The sequence below is a fragment of the Phodopus roborovskii genome, unplaced genomic scaffold (genome assembly GCF_943737965.1).
Source record: "Phodopus roborovskii unplaced genomic scaffold, PHOROB, whole genome shotgun sequence".
Classification (NCBI taxonomy): domain Eukaryota; kingdom Metazoa; phylum Chordata; class Mammalia; order Rodentia; family Cricetidae; genus Phodopus; species Phodopus roborovskii.
Window position 1 is genome coordinate 61,212 of NW_026125959.1, and position 20,023 is coordinate 81,234.

General features: G+C 37.9%; 1 protein-coding gene across 1 annotated transcript in view; it reads right to left on the bottom strand.

Moving 5' to 3' along the window:
- Window positions 1–19,822, bottom strand: part of LOC127218166 (iron-sulfur clusters transporter ABCB7, mitochondrial-like) — a gene marked incomplete at its 3' end in the record, with an annotated part of 73,062 nt that extends 53,240 nt beyond the window's left edge. The window contains exon 1 of the mRNA XM_051179193.1: window positions 19,608–19,822. Coding sequence (XP_051035150.1) covers window positions 19,608–19,775 — 168 coding nt within the window. The remainder of the gene's footprint in view (window positions 1–19,607) is intronic.
- Window positions 19,823–20,023: the final 201 nt, after the last annotated feature.

Consider the following 20,023-nt stretch of genomic DNA (forward strand, 5'->3'; position numbering starts at 1 on the left):
AAATCTGATCAGAAAACTAATGAGCATAACAAGATATAGCCTGCAGGTAAAATTTTTACAAAGGGTAAATTTTATATCCTACTCCTCAAAGAGATCTGTCCTATAAGTCATTCTTTTCTAACAAAAGATACCTAACAATAAGGCATATCCAAAAATTCTGGATAGGTGATGATGTAGTTCAATGGCACAGCGCTTGGCTAGCATGTACAAGGCCCTAGGTTCAATCACCAGCACTACAAAAGTTAGGATAAGTATATGTGCTTGAGTTATAGAAGAACTCACAAAGAGATATTAACACACGACAATACCATATATTAAAGACAAAAATGCAGTGGACTTATTTATGAAGCTCTTGTCAAGAAAGTGAGACTGTGGTTCTAAACGGCACTGAAGTAAACGTTATTTATTCTGTTAAGACTTCAATGTACCTTAGTTAAAGATTTCATCATTCACTTCACAAATGAGTGCCTACTACATGCAAGAAAGTATGCCGAGCTCTATGGACAACAAAAGATGAGAGAAATGTAGTTGTCATTTTTACCCATAAAATTTTATCACCTCCACAAGACATTTATGATAGCTACTTATATAAGAATTGGTATTATAGGCACACAGATCAGGAAAAAAAACAATGTCTTGGGGCCTATACAGAAGGACACTATAGAATAAAATGACCCTCAAACTAAGATCTGAAAATATGCAGGAAGGAAGAGTCAGAAAATGCATAACAAATAGGCAGGGACAACAAACATGAAGAAAATGAATAGGCACCAAGGTCCAAGAAACAAAGAGCAAATAAATCTGGGTAGACAGAAGATTCAGGTGTGTGTTAGAGAAACAGTTAATATAGCTATCTTGTAAGCTAACAGGAATGTTTTAGTGCTTTAAATGCCAAGCCACAGTATAAAGACTACTGCAATTTATAAGCAAGGACGAGACATGGCAAAGGTTATGCTTTGGGAAGAAGGGTTGTATGGGATGGATTAGAAGAGCAAGTCCATGGAGCTAGGGAGAAAAGCTATGTGTAAAATAACAAGGGCCCAAAAGTAGGACAGAGGCTGAAAAGCTGAAAAGGACAGCAGCAGCTATTGCTACTACCTACTTCACACAGTTACTGTGAAGACCAAATGACATAACACAAAAGACATGAAAAGCATATTTTATTAACCAGTAACAAATCCTACATGAGTGAAAAAAGCAAAGATTTTATGCAACAGATTTTAGGAAAAGAAGGGGAAAAAAACGTATCACCTTTTGAAGGCTAAGTAATACTGTATAGTATATATAGAGTATGACTCTGTCACAACAAAACAGTATCTTGTATAATTAATGTATATTATTTTAAAAAGAAAAACATTATATTTTAGAAAATTAAGTATTTACCTATGAAAATTACTAAAATGTTGCAGCCAATCATGGTGGATCATACCTTTAATCCAGCACTCAGAAAGCAGAGCCAAACTATCTCTGAGTTCCAGGCCAGCCTGGTCTACAGAGTGAGTTCAGGTCAGTCAGGACTACACAGAGAAACACTGTCTTGAAAAAAAAAATGCTAAAATCTTAATTAAAAGACCTATCTACCAAAACAGAGATCCAAAAGGAAAACAGAAAATGTAAGAGGTAGAATTTCAGATATTTTGCTATATTTTATTAAATATTATTCCATGCAATTAAAAAGGTAAACTGTAATAAGCATTTTATCTATGTTGCTCCTACTCTCAGCAGCACACTAGGCTCACAAAGTAAGACAGTTATCATCATCAACACGTAGAAATCAAATCCTTTAATTTACCTGTATTTTCTGTACCATGAAACCTGCTTTCTACTACCTCAAGACCCTTTAATAGAGCCAGGCATCAGTGGTGCACACCTTTAATCCCAGTACTCGGGAGGCAGAGGCAGGCAGATCTCTGAGTTCCAGGACAGCCTCCAAAGCTACACAGAGAAACCCTGTCTCGAAAAAAGACAAAACAAAACAAACAAACAAACAAAAAAGACCCTTTAATAGGACTGGCAAGATGACCTGCGTGCTACCAAGCCTGATGCCTCCATTAATTCCCTGGGACCCACGTGGTTAAAAAAAGAAAAAAGAAAACCAACTCCTACAAATTATCCTCTAACCTACACACATACACACATTGTATAAACACATATGTATGCACACACATGAATAAATAAATGTAATAAAAAATGTTTAATAGGACTTAGTGTCATTCCCTGATAGTTTATTATTGCAGGTGATAATCATTAAGAGCCTTACTGAAATCAAAACAGACTGTACTCACCTTATGTTTTAAGAAAGGGTCTCAGCCGGGTGTTGGTGGCACACGCCTTTAGTCACAGCACTCGGGAGGCAGAGGCAGGTGGATCTCTGTGAGTTCGAGGCAGCCTGGTCTACAGAGCTAGTTCCAGGACAGGCTCCAAAACAATACAGAGAAACCCTGTCTTAAAAAACCAAAACAAAAAAAAAAGAAAAGAAAGGGTCTCATATAGTCCAGGTTTTGAACTGCTGGTCATTCTTTCTCACCATCCTAAGTGCTGGTATTAGATAAGTACCACCACTCCTGTTCTACATGTACTCTTACATAATTCATCATTCACACAGGAAAAATTGCATTTAGTAAATCTCCTTCCCCCTAAAATGAAGCTGTGCAGGATTGATAGCACATGTCTATAATCCCAGCACTCTGAAAGCAGACAAAGAAAGATGAGCTTGAAGCCAGTCTGAGTTACACAGTGAGATCCACCCCATCCCAACCCACCTGGGAAAAAATAGCACTTTAACAATCTTTTTATAATTACTGCATATTGTTTAATGATTATTTTCTAGTATCCCCTAACATTAGAGTCAAGACTGGAACCTAACTCTTGTAATCAATGTTTTACCTATTTTATTTCTACTAAATTAGCCAACAAATGAGTTGTATTCTTGAATGATACAAAGTCAGTTCTAACTTTAGAATACCTAGTTAGGGCTGGAGTGGGTCAGGATTAAGATCTCATAGTGTTTTTCCAAAAGCCACCTCTGGCTTCTAAGGGCTCCTGTACTTAAACACATACACTATCAACAGAGAGACTCATAGACAGACACACACGTGTAATTTATAATATTAAAAAGACTTATTTAACTTATGACTAAGTTACTTATTCTACCTTTTAGAAGCTAACATTGTATATACAACATATGGATTATTAAAATATCATATAGTGTCTCATAAACATGGACAATTTCTACATATCGATTTGAAATAAATTATAATTTTAAAACTTGCTTGGGGGGATAGTCAACAAATTGCTGGCTATCAAAATATGAGGATCTGAGTTCAATTACAAGAAATGACATTCAGAATATGAAAAGCTTGTGTCTTGATGTGTACTTCCAGAATCAAAACTTGGAAGATGGAGACAGGTAGATCACTGGGACTAGATGCAGCCCAGCCTACTAAGTTCCAGTACACTGAGAGACCAGGTCTCAAAATACAAGGTGGATGGCACCTGTGGTGGTCTGAATAAAAATGCCCCCCATAGGCTCATAAGGAGTGGCACTACTAGGTCATATGGCCTTACTGGAGTAGGTATGGCCTTGCTAGAGGAACTGCGTCACTGGGGGTGAGCTTTGAGGTTTCAGAAGCTTAAGCCAGGCCCAGTAACTCCCTCTTCCTATTGCCTGCCAATCTAGATATAGAACTCTCAGCTCCTTCAGCCTCTGCACTGCCACGCTTCCTGCCATTATGATATTGGAGTAAACCTCTAAAACTGTACGACATCCCCAATTAAATATTTTCCTTTATAAGCATTGCTGTGGCCATGGTTCTACACAGTAATAAAACCCTAACTAATGCAAAAATTAGGGATTGAGGTGTTGCTGTGATAGGCCTGACGAAGCTTTTGTTTGAAGAAATGTGGATTTTGGGAGTTTGGATTAAGAAAGCAGTCGAATGTTTTAGGCGGGGTTTAATAGGTCAGACTTGAGGGCCCTGGAAGACAGTGGTGCTGATGGTGATTTGATTTGATCTGTGGAGTCCTACCTTGCTCAAAAGGTTTTAGAGGAGAAGAGTATCAATTTGTGGTCTAGAGACCACACGTGATATTTTGGCAAAGAATACAGCTACTTTCTGCCCTCATCCAAAAAAAGTCTCCCTGAGACTAAATTGAAGTGCTTTAGATTAATTGTGTTGGCAGAGGAGATTTCAAAACAGCCCAGTGTTGATTGTGTCGTGTAATTATTAGTGGCCAGTCTTATACAGACCTATAAATAAACAGGAACAAGTTAAGCAAGGTAAAATACAAACTGTACAATTTGAGGAGAAAAGGGGCATCAGGTAGTGTAAACAGATTAAAGAAAGGCCTGATACTGAGTAGAATAAAGGGAGTGGTGACCTTAGCACATGATCCCACCCTCCTAAGCTTCCAATTTGTGAGAAGAAATTAAAGTGAAAAGGAATTAAATAAAAGTCTGGGGCCAGGCTTGGTGGTGCACATCTTTAATGCCAGCATTCAGGAGGCATCTCTTCATAGCAATAGAATCCCTAAAACAGCACATAAAGAACAAAACCCAACAAACATACACTCCCGTGCATACACACATACATTTGTGCAGAATTAAAAAGCTAAAGCTACTAGGAAGTAAATAGAACATGAAACAGAGCCCTCATGAATGTAATTAGTGCCCTTATAAATGAGGTCATATACAGCCAGCTTTCTTGTCTCTTACACTAGGTGAATAATATACAGCTGAAAGGTACCACCTAAGAGCCAGAGAATTGGCCAGGATCCAACACTGTATCTGATAGTATGTAGAAAATAAATTCCTACTATTCATAAGCTACCCAATGTATTGTCTTTTATTACAATGGCCCAAATGACAATTAGTCTAAAATGTTCTTTCTTGTTTGTACATTAAATCCCTCTTCCAGCTACTGGAGCCCATGTCTCTGTTATAGCCTATGTTCCCAATAAGTACAGCCATCACAAAAGTAGTAAAATAGAACTTTTAATTTTGTTTAAATAATCACATTTCAGGTACTTTTAATGTCACTGAATCATCCCCTACTCTTTGAAGTTCTGTAATTTTAGTTTTTCATATTACATTTGCGGTCTTCTCAGTAATCACTGTAGTTTCTTAATATGTACTTTCTGCTATTAAAGTTAAATGTGAACTAGGATCTCTGAAAAACAGAGTTAGAATTATTTGTCTCCTACAAACCAAACAGAAAAAAAGAAAGCTGTTCTGTTGTACACAGTAAGCCAAAGGGCATGAGACAGTCAATAAGGAAGAACAGGGCATGGTAAGGCATGCCTATAACTCCAGCTGTAGGGAGACCAAAACAAAGAGTATAGCTCTAAGTTTGAAAGCAGCCTAGTCTAAATAGCAAGTTCTAGGATAGTCAGGTATATATAGGACCCTGTTTCAGACAACAAAAACAAAATTCTATAACTGGCATAAAAACATACTTACTGAAGTGGTGGTCCCCAGAAAAAAACATTAAAATACCATAAAAGAACCACCTAGCATATGAAATAAGATTTCCTGAAGACAGTCTCCAAAGGCTCAGTAAGAGTGGTAAAAATCGATTAAGAAATTATCCAGAACACACTCCCTGATCCCATCCCAGGTTGCACAATACACTTGAGATTGGTATGAATCCCTCCTGAAGAAGAATATCTGCACGGTTCCCACTTGTCCCCAGTGACTAGATAAATTCTAGTCTACTATGCTCAAGAACTAAATAAAAATCTCTCTACCTTGGGGTATGCCACTATTGAGAAGATCAATCATCCTGGTCCTGGTTCATAACACACTGATTCTATATGAGGTAAGCTACTGCTTCCACTTCCTCCACCTACTTACTATTCAACTCCCAAATTGGTAAGGCTATATCACTCACAAGTGGACCACTGTCCCCTCCAGCCTCAAGCTGTGACTGGGCGATTTTGTTAGGAGTAAGAGTTGACTTCAGGGGATGGAGAGATGGATGGCTCAGGGGTTAAGATTATATACTGCTCTTCTAGAGGATGAGTACAAATTTCCAGCATCTACATCAGGAGTCTCACAAGTTTCTGTGACTCCAGCTCAAGGGCGATGACTCCTCTGGCTCCCCAGGCACATGTAGTCACATATACATAACTTACGCATAAACATACTCACGCACGCACGCACGCGCGCACACACACACACACACACACACGCACGCACGCACACACAGTTAATATAACAGAAACACATCTTTTTTTAAAAAAAATATAATAACTACATTTGCAGCTAGACACAAAAACATTTGAGATGAAATGTTGCTCTTAAAAGCAAAGATAATTAATTGGGATGGGATTGGTAGAATTATAGCTCAGAAGCTAAATTGCAGGTAAGCTGCTGTGGCTGAGAAAACTAAAACACTAAGGAGTGAGACAATCAGAAGGGGATGCCAGGAGTCAGAGTAAAAAGTCTCAAACACTGACCTCAGCAATCACCTCTTCAAAAGAACCCAGTCTTGTGTAAGTACAACAATTTACGCCCCAGGGCATGGTGAAAACAATAGTATGATCTGCCAGCAACTACTGTAGGTAACTGGGCAAGAGACAAAGAGATCCCTGCCCAAACCATTATCATCACAGGCTGACTGCAGGCATACAAAAGACTGTGCCTCCTGAGAAGCAAAGTAAGAGGGTTAACAGAGGAGTGGGCAATAATAAGGCAGAAACAGTACTAAAATAACCCACTAATCTCTAAACAAATAATCGAATAATAGGCTCCAGGAGGGTGGAGACCAGTACTCAGAACTGCTGTAAATATTACCTAAAATGTCTAGCTTCCAAATAAAGCATGGCACATGATGAGAACCAGTGAAATATGACCTGTAAAAAAGCAGTCAAAAGGAAATGTCTATGGATATGAAGAGACATTATAAGACTTGAGAGGAAAAAGCCTTCAAAACAGTAGTGATAAATATGCTCAAAGACTAAAGTTAATTAATTATATGGAAAAAGCAAAGAAGGATATTATGACAGTATCTTGTCAGAGAATATCAATAAATCATTTTTGTTTTATTTGTTTGCTTGCTTGCTTGGTTGGTTTTTGATTTTTCAAGACAGTGCTTCTCTGTGTAGTCTTGACTGTCTTGGAACTCGCTCTGTAGAACAGGCTGGCCTCAACCTACTCAGAGATTCCCCCACCTTTGTCTCCCAAGTGCTAGGATTAAATGTGTGTACCAGCCATATCCAGATAATAAACTATTTTTTAAAGGAACAAAAATACTGGAATTGAAAAGTGTAATAACTAAAGAATGTGCTAGAGGAGCTAAACAGTATATTTGAAATGGCAGAAGATTTAGAGATTGTAAAGACAGACGAATAGAGATTACACAACAAGATCACAGCACCTACCATTAAAATCTTCCCAAACCCAGATGCCTAGATGCCACTAAAAAACAAAATTAATGACAGCCAAGAAACATGTCTCCACTAGAGCCCAGAAATCCTACCAAAGTAGAGCCTGAGTATTACAACATAGCAGAAGTTTATGACAATGACTTTCAAATAGCCTTTATGAATATGATGGAGGTCCTTAAAGAGAAAATTAATAAATCCCTTAAGTAAGTCTATGAAAACACAAACATAAAAGAGTAGAATGAAATGAATTAAACAGTTTCAAGATCTGAAAATGGAACAAGTATCAATAAAGGAAACCCAAACTGAAGGAAATCTAGAAATAAAATATTTAAAAACTTGGACAAAAAAGAAACCTCAGAGACAAGCCTTAATAACAGAATATAACAGAAAGAAGCTAGAATCTCAGGCGTTGAAGATAGAAGAAATGGATACATCAGTCAAAGAAAATGTTAAATCTAAAATTTCCTGGCACAAGACACCTATGAAATCTAGGACACTACGCAAACTTAAATCTAAGAATAATAGGAATAGCTGGGTGGTGGTAGCACACAACTTTAATCCCAGCACTCGGGAGGCAGAAGCAGGTGGATCTCTGTGAGTTGGAGGCCAGCCTGGTCTACAAGAGCTAGTTTCAAGACAGTCTCCAAAACCACAGAGAAACCCTGTCTCAAAAAAAAAAAAAAAAAAAAAAAAAAAAAAAAGAATAATAGGAATTGAGGAAGGAGAAAAATGCAAGTCAAAGGTACAGAAAATATTTAACAACATCATAGAAGAAAAAATTTTCTATTTTTTAAAACCAGTAGCACTTGATTTTAGCTTAGGTCTCTGGGCTATCTACTGGTTCTTAGTTCTTGGTAGTCCAAGCAGTATTGGTATGGGTTCCATCTTGTGGAATGGACATCAAATCAAACTTTGGTTGGTTACTCCTACAAGTCATATATTTTGCTGGTAAGATAACATTGTAGAACAAAGATTTTTTTTTTGTGGATGGGTTGGTGTTTACATTTATCTTTTCATAGCATGCAGAATATCTTCCAATATCAAAGACACTAGAACATAGGGGTAAAGGTTCTATCCAGTTCAACCTCTCCATGTTCAATGAGTTTTGTAGGTGTTGTCTTCATCAACAGGGCCTTGCTATCAGTTTGTAGAAAGCAACCTATTGTCCTGACAAGAGCATGGATTGTTTGGGGATTTTCATGGGACCTCTTCAGCCAAAAATTCAATTGAAAGTAACCCAGTACCAATACTGGAAGCTTCATTTGGTGACAAGAGATGGCCAATTGGGACTCTGTCTCCCCCATTATTTGGAGTCTTCATTGGGATCACTTTCATATACTTTAGGAAGTTTCCACTGCACTAGTCTTCCATACCACCCCTCAAGTGCCCTTCAATTCTAGTTGTCTCCCCTCCTCATCACCACTTTTCTTCACTCTCAACACCTGATCCTCCTGTTCCTATCCCCCACCCCGCCCAATAAACCTATAAAAATCTATTTTAATTCCCTCTCCCAGGAAGATCCATGTGTTCCCCCAGTCCCTTCCTCTATACCTAATAATATTTTAATATATTCACTCATAGATCAGTGCCTTATTCAGCCATCATCAGAAAAGCTTCCTCCTATAGCTGATGGGAACAAATAGAGAGATGCACCGCCAGACAATACTCAGAGAGAGAGAGAGAGAAAGACAGAGACAGAGAGAGACCCTTTGGGATACACAGCTCTAAATGGAATGTCTCCATTAAATCCCTCCACTCAGAGATCAGGGAACCCCATAGAAGAAGAGGGAGAAAGAATGTAAGAGCCAGAGTGGATAGAGGACACCTGGAGAGCAAGTTCCTCTAAATCAATTGAGTGAAGATCATATGAACTCATCGATACTGAAGCAGCAAGCACAAGGCCCGCATGGGTCTATACCAGGTCCTCCTTGTATATATTATAGCTTTCCGTGTTTTTATGGGACTCCTGAATGTGGGAATGAGTGAGTCTCTCATCCTTGTGCCTTCTCTTGAGCTCTTTTCCTCCTGTTGGTTTGCCTGACCCAGCTTCTATGTGGTGGATTTTGTTTTATCTATTTTTTTTAATGACTTATTATCTCTTAGAAGCCTAGCTCTTTTCTAATGAGAGACAGAAAGGGAGTAGACCCAGATGGGAGGGGAGGGAGGAAGGAACTGTAAAGAGTATAGGGAGGAGAAACTGTAATCAGAATATATAGTATGAGAAAAGAATCTATTTTCAATAAAAGGGAAAATAGTTTTTTAAAAAACTGAAAATTTTCCCTAACCAAAAGAATAAACAAGCAGCATAGAGAACACCAAATAGACTGATCCAGGACAGAAAGTCCCCTCAACACACAATAATTAAAACACTAAATGTACAGAACAAAGAGTATTAATAGCTACAAGGGGCTGGGCATTGGTGGCGCACATTTTTAATCCCAGCACTCAGGAGGCAGAAGCAAGCGGATCTCTGTGAGTTCCAGGCCAGCCTGGTCTACACAGCAATTTTCAGCATAGGCCCCAAAGCAATACAAAGAAAACTTGTCTCAAAACAAACACACAAACAAAAAAAATTTAAGTCAGGTGCTGGTGTCACATGCCTTTAATCCCAGCACTCAGGAGGCAGAGGGAGGCAGATTTCTGTGAGTTTGAGACCAGCCTAGTCTACAGAGCTAGTTCCAGAACAAGCTCCAATAGAGGAACCCTGTCTCAAAAAAAAAAAAAAAAGCACAAAAAAGCTACAAGGGGAAAAGACCAAGCATCATATAAATATAAATATAAATATAAATATAAATATAAATATAAATATAAATATAAATATAATATAAATATAAATATAAATGCAGACCTACTAGAATAACATCTGACTTATGAATGGAGACGGACTTGGACAGATACTCCAGAGACGCTAAAAGACTACAGGTCCAGACTAAACCCAGCAAGCCTTTAATCAAATGGAGAAAATAAAGACATTCTAATAAAAAAAAAAGAAAAAAGAAAATAAAGACATTCTATGACAAAACCACATTCAAGCAATGTCAATGTGCAAATGCAGCCCTACAGAAGGTCCCAGAAGGAAAACTCCAACCTAAAGAAGTTAACCACACACCCCCCCCCCAATAAACACAAGGAATAAATAATTCCAGGCCAGCAAATCAAAGAAAGAGGAACACACACACACCACCACCACAACAACAACAAAAACTAACATAAATAGCGAACACTACTATTGGTGTCTCAACATTAATGGTCTCAATTCCTTAATAAATAGACATAGACTAACAGAATGGATGGAAAAACAGGATCCATCCTTCTGCTGAATTCAAGAAACATACCTTAACATCAAGGATAGACATCATTTCAGGGTAAAAGAACAGAAAAATATATTTCCAGCAAATGGACCTAAGAAGCAAGCTGGCATAGCTTTTTTAATATCTGACAAAATAAACCAAAACTAATCGGAAGGGACAGGGAAGGACACAGCATAGTCAGAGGCAAATGACACCCAGAAAACACTGCAATTCTTAACCTATGCCCCAAAGACAAGGGAACCTACATTTGTAAGGAAAACATTACTAAACCTTAAATCACACATCAACCCTCACACATTGATAGTGGGAGACTCCAATACCCCACTCTCAATAATGGACAGGTCATTCAAACAAAAATTAAACAGAGAAAAACTGAACTTATAAACCAAGTAGACCTAACAGATACCTATAGAATGTTTCACCCAAACACAAAATAATATTATCTTCTTCTCAGCACCACACAGAACTTTCTCCAAAAATGACCTCATAATCAGACACAAAACAAGTCTCAACAAGTACAAGAAAATTGAAATAACCCCCTGCATCCTATCTGACCACCATGGATTAAAGGTGGATATCAACAACAGAAACAACAGAAAGCTTACAAACTCATGGGAACTGAACAACTCACTACTGAATAGAAAATGGGTCAAGACAGCAATTAAAATGAAATTAAAGACTTTGTATAATTCAATGGAAATGAAAACACATCATACCCAGACAGTTCTAAGAGGAGTGAAGGCAGTTCTAAGAGGAAAGTTCATAGCACTAAGTACCTACATGAAAAAAAAAATTGGAGAGATTTCATACTAGTAACTTAATGGTACAACTGAAAGACCTAGAACAAAAAGAAAAAATCATACACAAACGGAGTAGATGGCAAGAAATACTCAGACTCTGGGGCTGGAGAGATGGGCAGCAGTTAAGAGTACTGGCTGCTTTTCCAGAGGACCTGGATTCAATTCCCAGCATGCACATGGCAGCTCACAACTCCATTTATAGGGAATCTGATACCCTCACACTGACATGCATGCAAACACCACTACACATAAAGCAAAAAATAAATCATTTTTAAAAAGAAATAAGATACAATCAAACTCAAGACTGAGATCAAAATAAAAACAAATTTTAAAAAACTATACAAAGAATCAATGAAACAAAGAGTTGGTTCTTTGAGAAAAATCTGACAAACTTTTATCTAAATTAACTAAAAGACAGAAAAGATCCAAAATTGCAAAATTAGAAATCAAAAGAGGGCCATGACAACAGACACCCAGGGAATCCAAAGAATTATGAGGACATACTTTAAAAATCTTTACAAAACTGGAAAATCTAAAAGAAATTAGTCATTTTCTCATGAAAGTAAAATCAAGACCAGATAACACACTTAACCAGGCCTACAACCCCTGAGAAAAATAGAAGTGGCAATTAAAAACCTCCCACCCCACCCCCCAAAAAAGCCCAGCATCAAAGGGTTTTAGCACAGAATTCTACCAGATTTTCAAAGAAGGGTTAATGTCAATGCCCCTCAAATTATTCCACAAAATAGAAACAGAAAGAACATTGCCCAATTAACTTTATGAGGTCACAGTTATCCTGATACCCAAACCACATAAAGACACAACAAAGAAAATTTCAGACCAATTTTTTAACATATATGTAAAAAATCTCAATAAAATATTTGCACACCAAATTCATGAACATAGCAAAAAGAAAAACCACCATAATCAAGTAGGCTTCATCCCAGAGATGCAGTGATGGTTTAACATAAGCAAATCAATACATGTAATGCAACACCATATAAACAAACTGAAAGGCAAAAAAAAAAAAAAAATACCCCACATGATCATCTTATTATATACAGAAAAGTCCTTGGACAATTACAACACCCCTTCATGACAAAAACCCTGGCATGCTTAATGATACAAGGTACACACCTCAACATAATAAAGGCAGTTTACAGCAAGCCATAGCCAGCATCAACTCTAATACAGAAAATCTCAAAGCAATTGTAAAACAAGAATAAGACAGAGTTGTTGATTCTTTCATACCTGTTGAATATATTTAATGTCTTGGCTAGAGCAATAAGACAAAATATCAAAAGGATACAAATTATAATGAAAGAAGTCAAGGTATCATTATTTGCAGATGATATGACAATATATTTAAATGACTCTAAAAATTCCACCAGGAAGCTCCTACAGCTGATAAACACTTTCAGCAAAGTAGCTGGTTACAAAATTAACTCACAGAAATCAATGGTCATCCCAAATACAAATAACAAATGGACTTATAAAGAAATCTGGAAAGCCAGGCAGTAGTGGCACAGGCCTTTAATCCCAGCACTCAGGAGGCAGAGGTAGGCAGATCTCTGTGAGTTGGAGACAAGCCTGGTCTACAAGAGATAGTTCCAGGACAGCCTCTAAAACCACAAAAAAACCTGGTCTCAAACCGCCCCCCAAGGAAATCTGGGAAACACTGGCCTTTCACAATAGCTGTAAATAATATAAAATGTATTGGGGTAATGATAACCACACCATTGAAAGACTTGTATGATGAAAGCATTAAGAAACTTAAGTAAATCAAGTTTGGGCATTGTTGGTACATGCCTTTAATCCCAGCACTGGGAGGCAGAGGCAGGCAGATCTCAGAGTTTGTAGCCAGCCTAGTCTACAGAATAAGTTCCAGGACAGCCAGGGCTAAACAGAGAAACTATCTTGAATATCAAAAAAAAAAAAAAAAAGGAAGAGGAGGAAAAAGAAACCGAAGCAAGAAATTCAAAAACACATTAGAAGATGGAAAGATCTCCCATCTCCCATGCTCATAGGATATATTTAAAAAAAATGACCACCCTACCAAAAGGAATCTACAGATTCAATACTATCCCCATCACAATTCCAACACATTTCTTCACAAATCTTGAAAAGATACTTTTCTGGTTCATATGGAAATACTTAAAATCAAAGATACCTAAAACAATTATGAACAATAAAAGATTTTCCAGAGGTATCATCATTCCTGATTTCAAGTTGTTCTACACAGCTATAGTAATAAAAACAGCATGGTATTGGCACAAAACACACAATTCAATCAATGGAATCAAACTGAAGACCCAGATATAAATCTGCGCACCTATGGACACCTGATCTTTGTCCAAAGAAGCCAGAAAAACACACTGGGAAAAGAAAGCATTTTCAACAAATCGTGCTGGTCAAACTAGATGACTGCATGTAGAATAATCCAAAGAGATCCATACATATCGCCCAGCACAAAACTCAACTTCAAATGAACTAAAGACTGCAACATAAAACCAGATATACTGAACCTGACAGGAGAGAATGTGGGGAATAGCCTTGAATGTATTAGCACGGGAAAAGACTTTCCGAAAAGAATACCATTAGCACAGGCACTAAGATCAACAATTAATAAATAGGAGCTCATGGAAATGAGAAGCTTCTGCCTGGCAAAGGACAGTGACATTCCAACAAAATGGGAAAGAATTTTACCACCTACACATCCAATAGAGGGTTCTGCCTAAAATATATAAAGAACTCAAGAAACTAGATATCAAAAGAACAAATAACCCAATTAAAATGGGATATAGATCTAAACCGAGAACTCTAAACACAGGAAACAAATAGTTGAGAAACACTTAAAAATGTTCAACATCCTTAGTCATCAGGGAAATGTAAACCAAAACAACTTTGAGATTTCATCTTACACCAGTCAGAATGGCTAAGATCAATAAAACAAATGATAGCTCATTCTCGAGAAGATGTAAAGGGAACACTCATCCATTGCTAGTGGGAGCACAAACTTGTACAGCCAGTATGGAAATTAGAGTGGCAATTCCTAAAGAAATTAGATATTGATCTACCTCAAGATCCAGCTACACCACTCTTGGTTGTATACACAAGGGATATTTATTCTATCATACAGACACTGTCTCAACCGTGTTCACTGTTGCTCTATTCATAATATCCAGAAACTAGAAACAACTTAGATATACCTCAACAGATGAGTGGATAAAAAGTGGTTCATTTATACAATGGAATATTACTAATCCATTTAAAAAATGAAATCATAAAAATGAAATTCATGAAATTCACAGGCAAATGGACAGAACTAGAAAAAAATCATCCTGAGTAAGGTAACCCAGACCCAAAAGATAAATATGACATGTATTCACTTACATGAGGATGTTAGCTGTTGAAGTCAATGATAACCAAGCCACAATTTGTAGGACTACAGAGGTTAGATGCAAAGTAAGAGACTAGGGGAGGATACATAGATCTCTCTAGGAAAGGGAAATGGAATAGATATGGATGGAGAGAGATCTAGAAAGAGAGGATCAAGTGGAGAGAGGGAGGGAAGAATGAGAGATGGAAGGGAATGCAGGGAGAAACAGTCAAAATTAGCAGCCATTTGGCAGGTAGTATGGAAACATGACACAGCTGAAGCTTCTTAAAATATATACATATATAAAGAAATCTAAATGAAATTGCCAAATAATGGGAAAAAGAGTTCAAACTGGGCATCTCTTGTTACCAAATGAAGCTTCCAGTACCGGGATTAGGTTACATCAAATAAAGTTGTTGGCCAAAGGGGTCTCATTGGAATACCCAAACAATCCAGGCTACTGCCAAAACTATAGGTTGCTTTCCAAAAACTGACATCAAGGTCCCACTGCTGAAGATGAAATTTACACAACTCACTGAGCATGAAGGCTAGCTGGTGCCCACATAGAGCCATCACCCCTGCCTACTAGTGTCTTTGTTACAGGAAGGAACTCTGCATGTTACCAAAAGAGAACCATAAATACCAAACTGGCAAGATATACTAGCTCAATAGTGGCACAGAGCTTGTGGGAGCAACCAATATCTGACTTGACTTAAGACCCACTCCATAAGATGGAACCCATACCCGATACTGCTTGGATGACTAAGAACCTATGACTAGATACCCCAGGGACCTAGGGGAAAACCAAATACTACTGTTCTGCTAAAGGAATATAGCAATAAAATAACTCCTCCTAATGACATTCTGTTATACTCATAGATCAGTGCCTTGCTCAGCCATCAGCAGGGAAAATCAAGATTCCTCCTGCAACAGACGGGAACAAATTTAGTGGCCCACAGCCAGATATTAGGCAGAGCGTGAGAGACCTTGAAATACTCAGCTCTAAATGGGATGTCTCCATGAACTCACTTCCCTCAGGGCTCAGGAAACCCTGAGGAAGAGGAGGTAGAAAGAGTGTAAAAACCAGAGGGGATGGAGGACACAAAGAAAACAAGGCCCTCTGAATCAACATGATCAATACACATATGAACTCACAGAAACTGAGGCAGCATGCACAGGGCCTGTACAGGTCTGCACCAGATGGGGTCCTAGAACTGAAAAGAGAAATGAACACATGCCCCCATGCCTAACCCAGAAGCTTTCTTGAATTAAAAACCACCTGCAAATGACAAATTAGTTTTCTCTAAGGGAGTCTCACTGGGAAAGACTAAACCATCTGTAGTGGCCCAAGCCTGAAATCTCAATACTTAAAAAGTTGGTGCAGGCAGATCTGTATTTCAAGGGAAGAGGGAAGCCTGAGCTACATAAATAAGATCCTGTCTCCAATAACTAGAAAGAGCCTGTTTTGTTGGTGTACACCTTTAATCCCAGTACTCTGGAGGCCAAAGCAGTTGGATCTCTTTGAGTTCCAGGCCAGACTGGTCTATAAATCAAGTTCCAGGGCAGGCAGGGATACATAGTGAGACTGTCCAAAATGAAAGAGGGTGCTAAAGCGGGTGCAGAGAAGAGAAAAAGAGAAAATGTATCAGAAAGAAACAGAACACACCAACATGATTAAACATAGGATTACCATATGATTTAGAAAATTCTATTCTTACATTAGTATGGAAACTTGGAGTTCGTGTACCTAAAACAAACAGAAACTTAAGTTCATGCAAAACTTATATAATGATATTCGTAGCATTACTGAAATCAACCAAAAAAATCTTGTAGTTGTAGAGATGGCTCAGCACATAAAGTGCCTGCCACACAAGCCTAAGTACCTGAGTTTAATCCCTAGAATTCACTTAAAGGTGGAAGGGTAGAACTGATTCCACAAAACTTTTCTCAGGCCCACACACATGCAACAACAAACAAAAATCCTGTTTATCATGCTAAGTGTGGTAGCACATGCCTTTAATCCTAGTGCCTCCATGACCTCAAGGACAACAAGGGCCACATAGCAAATTCCAAGCCAGCCAAAACTACTTAGTAAGTCCATTAAAAAAATAAAAACAATGAAAGTTTGCATATCCAAACCATTATTTGGGCATGCCAAATAAAGTGATATTTACATGTGCCATAATATGAATAAATCATGAAAAATAATGAAATAGTCAAAAAAGAGATGATATATTGACAGGTGTGGTAGCACATGCCTTATAATTCCAGGAGGTAGAGAGATAAAAAGAATCATTTCAAAGATAGACTAGGCTACACGAGAGTTTTTCAGGCCAGCCAGCCTGGGTTACGAGACCATATATCACACAATCCCATTCATATTAAATGCCCAGAATAGGCACATAAGTTAGTGGTTGCTTAGGGGTGGTCAGAAGGGAAAGGGTATAGAAAGAAGGCAGCCAAAAAGTAGCAGTTTTCTTTTTTAGGCAAAATTGAATGTGGCAATGGTGGCACATATCACTGAATATATAAGATCCACTAACATTTCCTTTTAAAAGGATGGATTACATGGTACATAAATTCTCAAAAAATGTTTAAGAAGCAAATGAACACAGGGTATTGGTGAATGCCAGGATTAATTACTTGAAATAAGGACTCTATGCTGAGGGGTGCTGAGAAAGTGCTTTATGCCTCAATTTCTACTATCTTAAATATTAATGAAATAACTCCCAATTTATACTAAATTTATGGACTGAAGATTTAGTATAGTGGTACAATGCTTGCCAAGCTTGTGAACTGCCCTGGGTTTGATCCCCAGAAGTGCAAAGTGATTTATAAATTTTTCAGTAGAAATTATCTAGGACAGTGGTAGTAATATAATGAACTATACAGTTTAAATATTAAATAAAATCCCCTGATTTTAAGAATAATTTTTACACCTAAGGTGTTCCCCACCATTAATAGTATTCTATTCATTATTAGTATGTATCTGCACAAATCAACATTTATTGTGTCCTTAGAGCCTACCAGGTCTTATTTCATAAGTACCTGACACAAATAAATAAATAAACAAACAAACAAACAGCCTTAATGGCTTTCCTTCATCAGTATTGGGACTTAATTTTCTCATCAGCAAAATTAGAAGGGCTAGATATAATATTATTTAAAACAGCATGTTCAATGAAATTTTTACTCGTCTATGTTGTCAATCGGTACCAGCCACACTTGGCTAATACCTGAAGTGTGGCTTATACAACTAAGAAATTAATTTTTTTTATTTTAATAGCCACATAAAGCTGGTGGATTTTGTTCTAGAGTATAATGCAGAAAAAAAATAAATTTTATAGTCCATCCCAGTAATCACATACATGTGGGAATATGTGTATACATATACAAACAAAAGTTCACAAAATAATTCTTACTTAATATACAAAAAGGACTAGAGTTTCTTTTCTATATTTCTTAATTTCATCTAAAAGACCTGCTGATATAACCACTAACATTTCATAACACAATAGACTCCTTTTTGCTCTAAAATATTATGCTGTATACTAATAACAAATATTTGGGATGATAACTATACCAATTACTCTAATTTGGTCACTTATATACATGTATCAAATATTATACCACATTCCATAAATATGCACAATTATTTATCAATTTAAAATATTTTTAATTTTAAAATTGTTCAATCCTTGTCACCTTATGCATGTCATCTCAGCACTCAATAGGCTGAAGTAGGAAGATCACAAGTTCAAAGCCAAACTGGACTACAAAGCAAGATCTTGTCTTTTAAAAAACCAAAACATACAATCCTTTAAGGCATAACTGTATGCTTCTCTTGGCCTCTATTATCTAAACACTGTTTATGATTATCTAAACACTATTTATAATTACAATAGTAGACATCAGATATTTGTTGACAAAGAATCATAATTTAAGAAATTGCTTTCCAAACAAAAATGACAGTATGTTAAGGTTACACTGATGAACATGTGGTGGCAATTAAAATGTCAGTATATGAGAAATAAAAATATAAACTGAAGTACAAATACGAATGGCTATTTTTAAAAAACTATTCTAGAATAAGATAATGAAAACTAATATTCCGAAGTACCATAACCACTGCCACACTCCTAAGGAAAAAGTCTTAAGGCTTTCCAACATTACCTGTACACAAAGAACATAACTGAATAGTCATAGCAAAAGTTAGCCAAGTTTATATCTTAGAGCAGTGTACATTTTGGTGAAAAAGATAATTATGTGGGGGTTTTTTTTTCCCCCTATCAGGGAGCACGCCTGACAGCGACGGAGTTAGCATACCAATTCAATTTGTTACTTGTTTATAGGTGGCGTGCTTGAAGTGAACTCAAAATTCTTACTTCCAATTTCGTACAATCTGAACCACAGGCACTTTAGCACCAAATTCCTGGCCTAACTTTTAAAAGTAGTCCCGTCTTTCTTACACTTAAAAAACGACCGGCAAATTCCTACGAGACACTGGCACTCAGGTGCCCTACCACCCGGCTCTCGGCTGTCCCCCAAATGTTTTCTTCTTTTCCTTGAATTACCAACCCTAGCTTCCTCCACTGGCTCGCTGCTCCTCTGCCTTCGCCCTCGCAACCTTTCTTCTAGGCGCTCTCTCTGACCTAAGGTCACCAGGGCAACCCTCTCCCTATTGGGTTCCCTCGCCCTTCACCCTACTCTTCCAAGCGCGTGGCAACACACCTGGCGTATCCGAGCGCTTCCTGTCACGCCGCGCTGCTGCGGCTTCCACCGCAGGCCTGAGCCACACACGGAGACTAGAGGCCTGGTCACAACTGCCGAATGTTTGTGCTTTTCGAAAGCAGCCGCCGCGGCTGCCCAGCGCCAAGAATGTATTACGAGCAGCGCCATCTTGAGCGAGGAAAGAGGAACCGAGAGAGGAGGATTGTGGGACACTGGCGGACTGAGCTGGGTGGCTTTCAGTGCCTCTCCCCTCCCCCACTCGTGTCTGACACCGGAAACAGCTTGTGTCTGAAGATGCCTAAGCTTAGGGTATAGCTTTTTTTTCTCTCTCTCTCTCTTTTTTTCTTTTTCCTTTGGGACTGGGCTTTGTTGGTTTTTTGCTGTTGTTGTTGTTTTTACACAGCCCAGAACATTGG